Source organism: Mytilus californianus, unplaced genomic scaffold, assembly GCF_021869535.1.
Source record: "Mytilus californianus isolate M0D057914Y unplaced genomic scaffold, xbMytCali1.0.p SCAF_10, whole genome shotgun sequence".
NCBI lineage: Eukaryota > Metazoa > Mollusca > Bivalvia > Mytilida > Mytilidae > Mytilus > Mytilus californianus.
The window spans coordinates 49178264-49193274 of NW_026262582.1; the positions used below are offsets into that span (position 1 = coordinate 49178264).

General features: G+C 31.1%; 1 protein-coding gene across 3 annotated transcripts in view; it reads left to right on the forward strand.

The window, feature by feature from the left end:
* LOC127718285 (sialoadhesin-like) overlaps positions 1-14583 on the forward strand; it is a 34228-nt gene extending 19645 nt beyond the window's left edge. The window contains exons 7-14 of one of the 3 annotated variants that reach the window (XM_052224285.1): positions 2893-3237; positions 6589-6876; positions 8263-8553; positions 9375-9662; positions 10284-10598; positions 11236-11349; positions 12280-12328; positions 13948-14583. In XM_052224285.1, the coding sequence (XP_052080245.1) occupies positions 2893-3237; positions 6589-6876; positions 8263-8553; positions 9375-9662; positions 10284-10598; positions 11236-11349; positions 12280-12328; positions 13948-14011 (1754 nt within the window). In that variant the 3' untranslated portion in view covers positions 14012-14583. Of the gene's footprint in view, positions 1-2892; positions 3238-4936; positions 6877-7389; positions 8554-9374; positions 9663-10283; positions 10599-11235; positions 11350-12279; positions 12329-13947 lie in introns of those variants that run through there. The other 2 variants (XM_052224286.1, XM_052224287.1) reach the window with 2 other exon arrangements.
* Positions 14584-15011: the final 428 nt, after the last annotated feature.

The following is a 15011-nucleotide window of genomic DNA, read 5'->3' on the forward strand; positions in this document are numbered from 1 at the left end:
GCACCATTACTATCGATTTCTTTTTGTATTTGAATAATGCATCATATATGCAGACTTTCAAAAAAAAAAAGAGAAAAGAAAGCATATGCATCTTGCTTAGGTACTCAATTTGACTTTCAGATATCTGCATGGTCATGTTGTGAAATGATAAACATTTTAGTGATTGCTTGCATGTTGTGAAATTGGCTGAACTGGTAATATTCTGTGTGTTGTCTAGATTTTTCCTGTTAAACCGACAGATAGACATCTGAAATATATGTTATATTACATACGGGGCGAAAATATTTGTGGTATGTCGAATGCATATAACAATTACTACGTAATGCGCGTGTTACTTCACATTTTATGAACTTCATTAATATGTGAATAATTCTGAAACAACAATTCCTCAGGAAGCTTACGAGGAAGTCATTTCACTGGCAATTTAGTTGTTTCTTAGTATGTTTGATAAAATGAAGATCAATTGTCATTTGTTCAACCTCTTCAAAATACCCTTTACATGTAGCACGACATATCCAATTTCGTGTACTTCTGCTTAAGGAGCAATTACCGAACGTTACCATTTACCGTCACCTGCTATTGTATTCAATAACGGAAGCGTTGCGTAAAATCAAAATATTGGTGATATCTTCAGACACACATTATTAACTCTTTTGTAAAAACTCCATTTTGTTTGATCCGAAGAATATAAGGAAACGCTGAATTTTCTGCAAATAAAACACGTCCTGGGAATATACCCGTGAGCGGACACGACGCCGTCGCTTCATGACCTCGATTTTGGAAAATCTATTGTTTAATCTAACGTTTCTTTTAAGTAAACAACTACTTTCAAAATAATCTATGACATATTCAGAGCAGGAAGGAGATTTTGCCAATTAATGGTCAGTTTGACATTAATGTTAAATGCTACTATAATTTAATGGTAAGATTTTAAATTGACGCTAACTGGTATCTTTACACATTTTAGCAAAAAAAAAAGCACACTAGTAATCCGTTTTGATTACAAAAGGAATTAAAATCAGAGTTTATGGTGCTAAACCTTATTTTTGGTTATTCTGTTAAGTTTTAGAAAATACTTTCCTATAGCATACCTATTTAACTTTGAGAAAAATGCATATTCCTGACACTATCAGATACTCAATAAGTACTGTTTTTTATTTATAGCTTTATACATGGATCACTTATCCATTGACCTGAATATAGTTCGTTTTTATTGTTAAGTATGTGTGAACCTAAAATGGGAGGAAATGCAAATGGTTATATTCAGTGATAATACCAATTATACTTATTAAAAATCGTGACAGGAAAGAATGATTTCAATAAAACAATTGCTTTATTCACCAGGAAACATGATTTTTGAAAAGTGAATTAAACATTATTATAAAAAGTTTAAATACATGTGAACTATAAAAAATGGAAACATTCTTCTCTTTATTGCATTGCATTCTTCTCTTTATTGCATTGCTGTCATGTAAGTATAGTTTACATCTAACAAACATATGATTAGTTTTCAATGAAAACCAAGCCATACTAGAATGAGTAATTAAAAAATTGCATTTACGTGGTACCGAAAATGGAAGGACAACAACACACACATTCGTTTTGAATACAATACATGCAAAATACATTAGATCATATATATACATATCAAATAATAAATATTTGATCATACCCGTTTTATTTAAATTACAATAAAAGTAATATGTGTCTAGTCTTTCACATCAAACATTACATTACTATCAGTTCAATAGAGAACGACAACCACACACACACACAACAACAATCAACAAAACACTTTATTGAATATTAACTATAAAGCACCAAAAACCAACAAAACAACGGGACTCATTAGCATATTCGTGACGTGAAAAAAGTTCTTACAATCTAACTTCCTTACAATTTGATCTTATGTTGTGCTGTTACATCACTGTCCCGGAGTAGGTGTGGTGGAGAGTGGGGGTTAAGCGCTCACATACATGTTTAACTCTTCCACATTCTGTATGTGCCTGTCCCAAATCAGGAACCTGTAGTTTAGTGGGTGTCATTGGTTCAAGTCTGTCATATTTGTTTTTCGTAAAACAAATTGTTATAAATTAGGCTTTTAGTTTTCTCGTTCGAATTGTTTCACATTTTTTCATGTCGGGTCCTTTATAGCCGACTATACGTTATGGATTTATCTCATTGTTGAAGGCCTTAAGGTTGTCTAACCTTGCTTATATCTACTTCATTTGAACTCTGGTGGACAGTTATCTCATTGGCAATCATACACCATCTCCTTATTTCTATATATATTCATATACATACCGGTATATATATACGCCTAAAAAGTGTACACAACAATTTTGAAAAAAGAAAACATTAAATGTAAGTATCTATAAATATTTCGGATAAAAGATATTCTTCATCAGTATGATTATGATGTAAAATGAATCATATTAATCTATTCTGATTCAACTATAACCATCTTTTATAGATTTTTATAGTAAAATCAGAATAGATTGATATGTTGTTTCAACCATGAGACAAAACTTGTGACGGAATTATAAGGCTTGACTTTAGGAATTCAAATTTCGACAACAATGACAAAACATGCATGCAAATTTCTATCAATGTTGGAGTAAAAAAGCAAATCACATGATAATAAAAATGACTTAACAAATTCTAAGATAAAAACCATGTCCTACTTCTTTTTAACACACATTGTATTATCATAACAAATACCCCTAATGCAATAAAGGCAAACAATTCAATACTTATGTAGAGGACGACAAAGAGAACGTGGTCACTGAATTCAATAATTAAAATACGGCAAACACGATTGTTTGTAATACATTTTATCGTTTCCAATATATTTATGTGCATTTATCAGTATGTTTTTTTTTTTGGTTTAAGGTTATACAGCACACGCTTTTGTTACACTCTCAGGGAAACAGCATGTAAAGCGTTTTGGTATTGTAAGACTAAACTGTTCATCAAACAACACACCTATTGGAAATACAGCAAGTATTCAAATAGACGGAAAAGCGTATACTACAATTGCATTGCTGCGTGACGGCTGTTTGTCTAGCGTTTTATCAACAAAATGCACTCCCGATGAATGCGTATGCTCAAACCAAGGTTTATGGTACAGTCATACATACAAAGTCGTTCAACCTGTTGGTGTGGTGAACTTTACATGTTTAATGGCATTCAAGGCATATGGATCCTTTTCAGACAGTATTATCGTAAAAATTATCGGTAAGTAAAGGATTGTATCTATACGATACGAGAAGGGTGAAAAAAAGTAATAAACTTACAAAGAAAAGTATATTTCAAATGAATAGTCGTTGGACAGAAATTGCATTGAAAAAAGCATACAGCAAAACCAAACATTTTTCATCTAAAAGTATCATTTCATTGCTTTATATTAACTTCTCAGATTATTAATAGAACATGAATCCAATACCAGCGATTCACGTAGCTGTAGCTGTATGATCTTTAACTTCGTACTTTATTTGGCCTTTTTAACTTTTTAGATTTGAACGTCACTGATGAGTCTACGGAAGACGAAACACGCGTCTGGCGTATACAATTTTAATTCTGTTATCTGTGATTAGTGTATCTGATGACAATATTACCGGTATAGAGTTGTGTTATATTCCTTTTAGATCCAGGTACACAGTTATCCTTCTTTGAGTTCTGTTGTCTACACAACGAATCCCTAGTTGCGACAGATTGTAACTTCCAAATTTTTTTCATACATCTTCCAGATTTATTTCTGCATAATTTTAGATATTAAAGATAGTATGTAGGGGGATGAAATTACATGCTTAAAAAAATTGAGACATGATTTTTAGGTATTGTAGTAATTTGGTCTTGTTTCAAAAGGTTAAAAAGTAGTATGTCTGAAGCTGTCAGACTGAATTATAGACCCCTTCAACATAAAATTGTCCATATTTTGAGATAGAGTCAATTGACTTTTCTATAATTTCGATATAATTTGTCTCAAAAGTTGTACACTTCACTATAAAAATCTTTTTTTTTTTGTGATAGAGCAGGTGCAATTTTTTTATTTGCGTTTTTTGTCTTAAAGAAATTCACTACAAAAAAAAATGTGTTCTCGGACCATTTTGTCTTTTAATTAACACCTACATTATCTTTTATTCACTTGTATTGCCTAATGTAACACATTACTCGACCTACAGCAGTTATCACTGCAAATGATTAACTGGATAACCAGGAAAATTACCTAGTTAATTAAATGATATACATGCATGTAGTTAGTTTTATAAATCATTAATACAATAGTTTTAGTAATACAGAAAGTAATACGATTGCGGAATGTGTACTGTGTTTTCTGCTATTGTTTTAAGTTAAAGTTTTGATCATTGTCATTAACGTATTAAAGAACCGTGTTCAGGTTATCATATTACACGTGTTATTGACTGTTATGTATCCAAGAAAAGAAATTATTCCTCAAAAAAACGATAATTGATACGAACGAATATTAATGAAATCACAGCATAGTATTTATTTCAACTTTTGTGTTGTACAGTTGTTTTATATTTTACTTTAAAAATTAAGAGGTCTACCTGTGATGATTTTTATCATTCAAGTACCGTTAGTTAATACACTAGTGGACATCGCCATCAATAGTTTAATCTAGCTGTACACTCATATGACTGTCACAAATGAGGAACTCCGTCAATGATATTTTTATTACACTTATCGCAATGTTTTATTACATACTTAATAGATATTTGTTATGTAATCTTGTTTACAATTCAATACTACATATACTACATTCTGACATGTAGATATCTTTTAGGTAATTATGTTTCAAGGTTGCTGTCTCATTGAAAAATACCTCATAGGTCTCTTCATTCATCTTTGGATAAGTATATTCGGTCGTCTTCATAATCGTTTTAAGAAGTAATATATAATTTCTTTACAATTAAATTAATTGGAAACATGCAAAGCCTAAGAGCAAAAAGCATGGATAATGATACAATCGTCTGTAGTTAAAGCTTTTATATCCAGGGTTAAAAACAACCAAAATTTAACAAAGGTGAGATAATAAAACCAAATAAGAAGAAGTCATATTCAACAATTGTTTTTCATTTCTATTCCGTTCTTGTAGGATTCAATATAACAGATAATGTAAAAACAATAAAAAAAATAGATAACGGACAACTTGAAAAACGGAGGCAGTATATCCATGTCAGGTAGAAATAGAACTAAACCCTATGAGATGTAATTGTTTCAAATATCTTAGGATTATCAAACAAAGATTGACTGATGGGCGTGTTTGAATTTTTAAAAAAACTAACCGAAATCATCATTCATGTCGTTACACTAAGTTAATTTGAACTGAATCGTAAAAGCCATGTGTATGCCTTTAAAAGAAGCATACAGGTCTTTGTGAAAGGTCATGTGTGAACGCTGACCTGTCATTATGACAGAAACTCAGCAGATATTTTTTTCTTATAAAGAATTTAGATTTCAATTCTTACATCCATGTTTTTTTTAAATTATTGGTCCAATACATTAACAAGGATGATACAAACAAGTTTTTATGATCATGTTCGTAGTGGATATGTCACGTTTTTCGCTGCCATTCTTGTAAAAAGTAAAACAACAAAAATACCGAGCTCCAGGAAAAATTTAAACGGAAAGTCCCTTAACCAATGGCAACATCAAAAGCTCTAACAAATCAAACGAATGGAAAACAACTGTCTTATTCCTGACTAAGTAGAGGCTTTTCCTAATGTAGAAAATATTATTTAAACCTGGGTTTATTGTTGGTTATAACAATAGCTTTCACAATAACACTAATAGTTGCATTTAAACAGGATGAATATTACATATTGTCTTGCGAGGCATAATTAACTGTAAATTTTTCACAAATGTCGAACATTTTAGTACATAGGTCACCCTTGAAACCAAATAAAATGATAATATAAGAGGGGTGCCAATTTTGAATAAAATTCAAAATACAAGAGGACAAGACGAGATTAATCTGAAAAACAGGTTATAGGCCTCGTTGAGGTGACCGTTATATTTGAAGTAATTCAACTTGTAAATGTGAAAAAATGAAATGAGGTCTTATTATTATTTTTCCCTTTTAATGAATTGACAAATAAGTTTTTTTAAGCATTATTGCTTTCATTCGACATGTTTGATAAAACTGAATTTTAACATTACATATTAATTCATATAACAAACACAGGAAATAGGAAATAAAGAAATCTGAAAAATAAATCCTGTTTGTGACAAAATCACCACAAGAGCAAACAAACAGTTAATGAAGAAGAGGCAGACATTTAAACAAATATGCATAAATTGTTTCATACTTTTTCAAACGAAATCGAATCGTTCACTCCAAGCGCGTTTCTATCTCTGAGTATGTATTCTATGCACATAGACATCCAGCATGGCGACAAAAGGGAAGTTACTTGTGCCAATCGAATCCTAACTTATTCGTCCACGTACTGAGATATTGACATCCAATATGACGTCATTGCATAACTTGTAAAGTTGAACTTTTTATAGCAATACTAGGATATGCATGTATTTATTTTTTATTAAAGTTACACAATATCTTTTAAGACTTCAAAGGTCCTACAATTACTACAGAACCTGTGTTACCATTTCGATCTGGCAGCAATGTTGTATTTACCTGCATTGTGGAAACTTTGTCGACGAAAATTAAATTTGAATGGGAATGTCTTGGCAAGGTAGAACCTAAAAGTAGAAAAGTTTCAATATTTAATTCGACAAAATATTATTCGGTTATTATGCGCAATATACATGTGGTTCATGATGGCAAAACCTGTAGATGTTGTACAAATGTAGATGGAATTTCGGGACATTTTGAAATTTCACTTGTCATAAGTAGTGAGTATATATCAATAAATAAAGATGTTATTTGTACCACGTTTTAAAAACATTCGTTATGTATGCTCACCAATAGATACTGGTTCTAATGATAATCTTCGCATATTGAGGGAAAACAGTAGTTCATGATATTACACCAAAATCAAATGTTATAGCCATATTTAAAGATGCGAACACGAAATCAGTATACAATATAAATGATATAATTATACAATATCAATGAAATATATATACTATTTCAAAGAAAGATATATACATGTTCTATAAAAAATGAAATACGCATATACAACATATACAATGTAACGATGGTTGATTAAAAAAAAACATCAGAAAAGCCTTCAATAAAACAAAATCTGTTGGATGAACTAAAATACCTTGGACATATATATATTCTACCACTGTATCGAATAAAATACGATATTTATCCACTCGAGACAGTTACATTTTCAAATTTAAAACGTTAGGCTCGCCGAGCGTTTTAGATATTTCAAATTTAACTGTCGATAGTGGATAAATATCGTACTGCACAAGATTTGGTGGTATAATCTGTTTCCCTAATAAATTTTAAACGATATGCAAATTTAACCCTCCTTTCGTATGATCTGCAAAAAGATGTGTTCTTTCTATGTGACGTCATCAGGCATGGTCACCTTTTTCATGACGTCACAATGGGAATTTCAGAAGAAAGCACGAAAAATTTACGTCATAATTGAATTTTGACCTGAGATCAAACGAACCACACGTTGATTAAATAAAGATAATCAAAAGGTCAGGAAAAGGATAAATCGTGTAAGCATTAGAGACATATGTTAGCAAGAATTAAATTGCTAATCGTAAATGTAAAATAACAAGATACAGTAAACCATTTGTATTAATAGCTTAAGTAGTCTGTAAAACATAACAATCATAAAATGGGTTTATTCCAATATGGTCTGCACTGTCAGACTTTTATTCTACTCTCTTTTCTTAACATGTAGAAGTAATTTTCAAGATTCTTGTCGTTGGATGGGAACAACGGCCATTTTTTAAGACCATTTCCAGGCCTCCAGTTTATATTGAACCTTATAGTTAAAATGTTACATAATAGGTTTAGAAGGCGACCTCTATAATATTTTTGCTTATGTAAGTGTCACTATCACTTATAACTAGTAAACATATCTGCAATCATTACTTACAAAATGGTAAAGTGAAAATGATATATTCATATTCTAATTTATTGTAATAAAACGAGGCGAAATATAAAACAAAGTACGTCTTGGACATACAATATGACCATGTTGAGGTGAATAATAAGTGTTAGTTGTACGTAAAGTCTCTACTGATCTTTATTAATACCAAACAAATAATGTGTTGTGAAAATAAAATCTTGATATTTGCAATTTGAAGGAAAACCAATCATTGACATTAGCAAGGCAGTAACATGTAAAAGCTCCTCTGCAATTACTTTGTATTGCATAATCAACACCGGATTTCCTTTATTTGGGTTTTACAATTGGATGCATTCCAGACATGGCACAATAATTCGATATTTAAAAGGGGAAAAGATGCATACAAAGTCACTGTTGAAATTTAATTCATGCAGTCATAATGATACTGGCGATTATACATGTGAAGCGTATAATGAATATGGTGGCAACATAACCTTTGCAAATAAAACTGTTTCGTTGATTGTTTATGGTACGTACTGATAAACATATTTTGAAGTTGTATAAAGTTATTTTGTCATATGAATTGTATGAATTTTATGATCACATTATAGTCTCAATTGCTATTGTTCTAACAAAAAACAAAACCATAGCCAAGAAAAAAAACCCCGAAAATGCAAACACTATTCTTCAGAAAACTAAACAGAAAACCAAAGTTTTAGGAACACATGCCACATCGTGTTGCTGGTGTTTGGTATGCATTCAGTGAGATGTCGCAATAAATGCTAAGTTGTTTTTATTCATTAAGATTGACTATAGGATAGTTTCCCCAAATACAATGATACAATAATTTGAAATAAACACAGGGAAAGCTTCATAACAAGTGTACTGCAGATCAGTTTGATGTGTTCAAAATGATTTGATTTGGTATTCAGGTAATGTTTTGTTTATCAAAGACAAAAACTGATATTATACATTGATATCATATATAACTTGTTTGTGTTCTTTCGTCATTCGTTTATCATATATTGTGTTTCTGCAATAGTAGTAATATTTCTCTATTTTTACTGTTATTTTGACTATGATAAAAGACATTTGACTTATTCTGTGTATTTAATTTCTTTAACACTTTGATGATGTAATGTACCAGGGATGAAAAATAATGCATACCTTTAATTTTACAAGTATTAATGTATATTTCATACCATGCATAATTATCTACCTTTCTCTATCTCTGAACATAATACTTGGCGAATGCTGTTTAAGATGTATGTAAAATATATGTGTTCATCTACAAAGTATTTAAGCAGTCAGGTATTTCAATATTCTTTCTAATCAAGAAGTCTTTTACAGGTCCACCGATCATAAAGTCTGAAGAAACAGTTACATGCAACAATGCATCGGTTACATTGTCGTGTACTATTAAAACAGTACTCCCTGTTTACGGGTTTAACCCATGGATACACTATTTTAATGGGGCATATATTCGCAGATTAAATGGATCCGTGCTAGAAAGGAAGTCGATTTTAGAGGTTGAAACGTGTAGTTACCAGAATGCCGGAGAATACATATGTACTGCATGGAACAAATATGGAGATACAACTCTAGTTGCAAATAAAACTATTGATCTTGTTGTTAATGGTAGGTCTGCGATATTGTTAGATTTTGTACGCTCTTTTATTACATTTAGGTGCAACGTACTACAATGTATCAAACCTGGACGTGTGAAGTATCGGACGGATGAAACCTTTTTTGACCAACTGTTATCATCTATTTCACCCGAAAACCCAAACCTTGTTTCGGGTAAGCATATAAACAGAGCCACGTATGAAAAAACCGAAGGTGGAAATGGTCATGAATACTGCTTTCAATTATATTTTGATGGAGACAATTTCTCCAGTCAATGCTTCAAGGCGAATGCTCTCCGGTTAAGGACAATGTTAAAAATCAAAGGCATTCACCATGACTTTTTAATAAAGGACCTTTTTTTACATGTATATAATACCTTGAAAAATACTGAAAAGCGTTTGGTGGAAAGCCTCTGTTATGGAGACAATCTTCATTTAAAATTCATTCCATAAATACCGACAATAATGCAAAACTCTTACTCAAATGGAGCTATGGTCAAAGGAATTATTAAAAGTATGTATGTGATGAACATTTTAACAACTTGGCTTACACACGTATTAAATAGCGATCAATTTGCATCTGTTTCATTGTAACTAAATAATATACATTTGTTTTGCTTTTCTTTCATTTGAGCTTCCCCAGTGATAATCTCGTCGGACGTTATTCGGGAACAACAAACAACCCTTTCTGCGACATTTTACTCTTCTTCAGAGATGGTTCTTACTTGGGAGCAATCCAACCAGACACTGACCAAATCGACAGATTGGTTGCAAACGCTAGATAGAAACAAGATTGAACTTATTCTTTATAATAAAAGTATTGAATGTGATGGGTATACTGCTAATTTGTCAATCAGATCGTCTTTAGTTGGGGAATACGTTTTACTTCTCCAAAATACATTTGGTGAAACAAGACTCTTTTTTGAAGTGAATAAATTAAGTACACAAGGTAAGATATGTCGTATTATCCAAATAAGACGTTTGGTGCGTATAAATGTTTGAAATCGAATCCATGTTGTGTAGAATTATATTCTAAGCATACATGTTGCAGTTGAAGGCAAAGTCAATTCAATGAAATACTGATTAAATTATAGGATTCCCTCATTGAAGAAGTCAAAATCGCACAATAAATCGGCGATGACACATATAAATAGATTCTCAATAAATTCCAACTATTTGCACGCTTTTTGTCCATATACACGATATCATACATCCTATGTATACTAAGTTCGCGAAATAAGTATGCGATAAATCAGTCATATAATGTCATGTACTTATAAAAATACACATATTAAATTATTCATTAAACTTTGCATAATAAACTGAATCTATTATTTTAAACCTACTCGACTATGGAGTTTAATCCTTTAAAAACACAAAATGTAATTCATATATCTGTCATGCTGCTCCTGAATCAGCTTTGTTAGACCAAATATTTTTGATCTAAGATCTAATTGAGATAAATGATTGTTGTTGAATGGTTCTATTCTACCGAATATACGATATATATAATTTGTCAAATTTCCATTTATATGTTTTATTTATTTTTGTTGATTTTATTATCATTATTATGATCCTTTGTTTAGCTTTGACAGCTTCTTTCGATTTACGTACAGTGGTGTTTTGCATTATTGCCATTGGAATATTTCTTTTGAGTACAGCTGGAACAGTAATCATGTCGAAAGGGATGCGACGTAAAAGTATGTCTGTTATACTATTTATATTTTTTAGATAGACTGCCACATTATACTGTACTTTGAATCAGTAGCCAGTAGTCAGTACAGATATGATTTAAAACATAGTCTTCTTAAACTCCCTATTGATTAAGAAATTACTCAAAAACTCATGCAGGCAATGTTGACTATTCTTGTTAGATTCCCTCTTGTTATTTTGCTCTCAATATTTCTACATAGTTATTCAGTGTTAATGACATACAAAAAAAAGCGATGAAGTATTACAAAATTTATCAAATAGTATTTAAATTTACTATCATTGGTTCGATACCACTGCTGGTGGACTGTTATTGTAATATAGCAGTTTTTGCTAAACAATAAACGTATAATATGAATTTGCTTACGTACGTCAAGGGTTATTTCAAATATCATTTGGTACACTTGAGTTCTAACTTTTCGTAATCCAACAATTAAGTGTTACATTTGAGAGCATAATCGATGTTTCAAACAATATAGGAAATTTTCTTATGCAACTGTTATCTGGATAAAAGTCATCTGCTTACAATATAATACCACCGTCCGTCCATCTTTACGGAGATTAAACGTTAGCCAAACATACCTGTACTATGTGATGTTTCATTGCCGCATGTATTTCTTGTTGATACATTTAAAACGTCAAAATTGCATAAATGTACATATCATAGCTTGTCTAATTTAATGTTGTTTTATCTATAATGTTGAATTTCTGAAAGAGGTATTTAAATGTAAATGCTATGAAAACAGTCATCAGTCAATTAATACAATACAAAAGATTGATGCGATGCTTTATTATTTAAAAGGTTTTTTTTATCAATTTTTGTGTGTTCACATGTGTTTTAAATCAATGAAATATCATGCAAAAGTTTTTTCTTTTAAATGGTCTTCAGTATACATGTAACTGTGTTTGTCATATTGCAGACGTAATACATATAATTGGTCCACATGAAAGATGTCCTACCATTCCAATGTGAGTAATGATTATCATTTTTATTTTCATTATAAAGATGAATTTGTCTATTTTGTTTCATGTAATTGTAATTGTCATAATAATATCACTTGCAAATCTCGCATTACTTTGACAAAATATTTAGTGTAATTTAGCTGGAAGCTAAACATAACTAGCCACACTTCATTCTGGAAGTGCCTGTCCCAAGACAAGAGCATGTTATTCAGTGGTTGTCGTTTGTTATTGTATATCATAATTATATTTTTGTTATATGTGTGCATAAATTAAGCCGACAGTATTTGATCAATGTTCAGATCTCAATCATCGATAATGAAAAACAGACGAAAAACAAATATAGGTAAACAAGAACAAAAACTGAGATACATGCATGATTTCAAAAACGTAACAATACCGGTTCCGTCGACATTGTAAGCATCTAATGTTATGATGGCATCTCCCGCCATGCGACTTCATGTAATGTAATATTCGGAAATTGGACGAAATCGGTAAAATCTACATGTCTCACGATTATACTGGTATCTAAACAATTGATATGATTCTGTTTGTGATAAATTCTACATTGCAGTCGTTCGAATTTGTCAATACCGAACGAAAGATCAAGCTTTGAAGCGATTTCCTTCCTAATTTTGGTAGTTTTCACTGGGAGATGTTTTCACTTATTGAAATCTCGGTTATTGAGTGATAGCATATAATCTATGTATCAGGTCATTTACTTTCTAGTTGGAACTGTTTTTACAGGTTGTCATGTTACTTCATTTTATAACTTGTTATGTCGTATGGGTTTTTTTTGTCATTGAAAAATTAATAAGGATGTTCCCCCTTTCAAGGCTAATTTCCCTATTATAAACTTTTTTAAAGATTGTCAAGGGAAGTAATCTCTCTCTCTCTCTCTCTCTCTCTCTCTCTCTCTCTCTCTCTCTCTCAATGAACATATATATCATTAAAATACATGTAAGTGATGACATATAGACGTATTAGCAATCGACATGACAACGCCTCAGACTTGAATCTAGTTGATGGTCAAATTTTGGATAATTCTAAATCGTGTTGTCTGAGAAAAAGGTGACAAAAATTGTAATAAAGGGTTATTGTTTGTAATTATATAAGTAAATATTCGACGCACCGAAATTTGAGGAGCGGTTGGTGTGTTGAAACAGTTCGTACTTCCTTACAATTATGCGACAAAAAATAGAATATATTATTATGACGAAAGGATGACTAGAAGTAAACCTAATTACCCATTCTTCAGAGTAAAGTTATAAAAATACCCTGTTTGGTAAATGACCTATTAAACTTTATTAAAACAAAACTTCAATTTTGAAAAGGGCTTTTTTCAAGCAAAATCCGTCTCTTTACTATACTTTTGAGATAAAAATGTGCAAACGAAAAGAGTCTTTTTTAAATAAACATGATGAAACAATGGTTCGATACACTTCAAACAGTTTAGATTATATTCTGGTCAGAACGACCTTAACCTGCTTTTACAGCTCTTGAATTGTTCATTCTATTTTATTGATGATATCTGACAGTAATGATTTTCATATTACACATTTGACTGTGTTTCTTGATCATTTTCATTATATTTCTGTTTTACGAACCAAAAATGTAATACATTGCAGATATCATACTGCTCCAGCTTTGAATAATACGCAGAATGTATATGCCATCCCAGAAACAGGATAATTGTTTAAAGCCGACCAGTGACCTATTGCTGCTAACTTTCAATTTGACTGGGATCTGGAAGATAACTGTCTCATAGGCACTAGTTTTTCATGTACTTACTTTTATAGTTTGAAACGTATGATTTTGTGTAAAAGCATAATATATAAAGATATACAATTGAATGTGGACTCTGTTTGAACTAAAGTATCATACAATGTTATAGCTTAAAAGTATAAGAAACATTTTTTTTTGTTAACAGATTGTTGTCAATATAATGGAATTTTATGCGACTGTCAAACAAGTGAGAGGTTTAGCTAGCTATAAAACCAGGTTTAATCCACCATTTTCAACATAAGGTAGTGCCTGTACCAAGTCATGAATATGATAGTTGTTTTCCATTCGTTTGATGTATTAAAAGTTTTTGATTTTACCATTTAATAAGGCATTTATCGTTTTGAATTTTCCTTGGAGTTCAGTATATTTGTTATATTACTGTTTATGTTTACTTTCTTGTTATATTTCAGTTTATCTCTCGATGTCTTTCGAGAAGTATATTTAATTTCTTAAGTTAAAAACAGCCTCATTATGAATGTAATGGCATTGATCGTGATAAGGAAGTATCTCGGTGTCCCTGTTTTGCTTAAAGTGTAATGAAAAGCTATATATAAACAGGGTCTCATTAAAAATGCATATCAAATTGAGATTATAATTGTTCAATGTCGCTTTCAAAATCTAATGCATTTTCAATTTGGGAAAGTGAGCGAAAAGGATAAACAAATTGCATCTTGATATATATGTTGTATTGATAAATGAAGTTAACAAAGACCTTTTTAAATTCAAACTTCTGATAATAACTTACATTCGTTGAAAGATGTCAGTATATATAAATGATTGTTTTCTTTACTGGAACTGTCGGCGCTAGACCTTCTTGGTTTCCAATGAGCTTGAATTTTAGAAAACGCTTGTTAAAAATAAGCATCCCTAACAGCTCGTTCCATAACAAATCTTCCAAAACCTACTT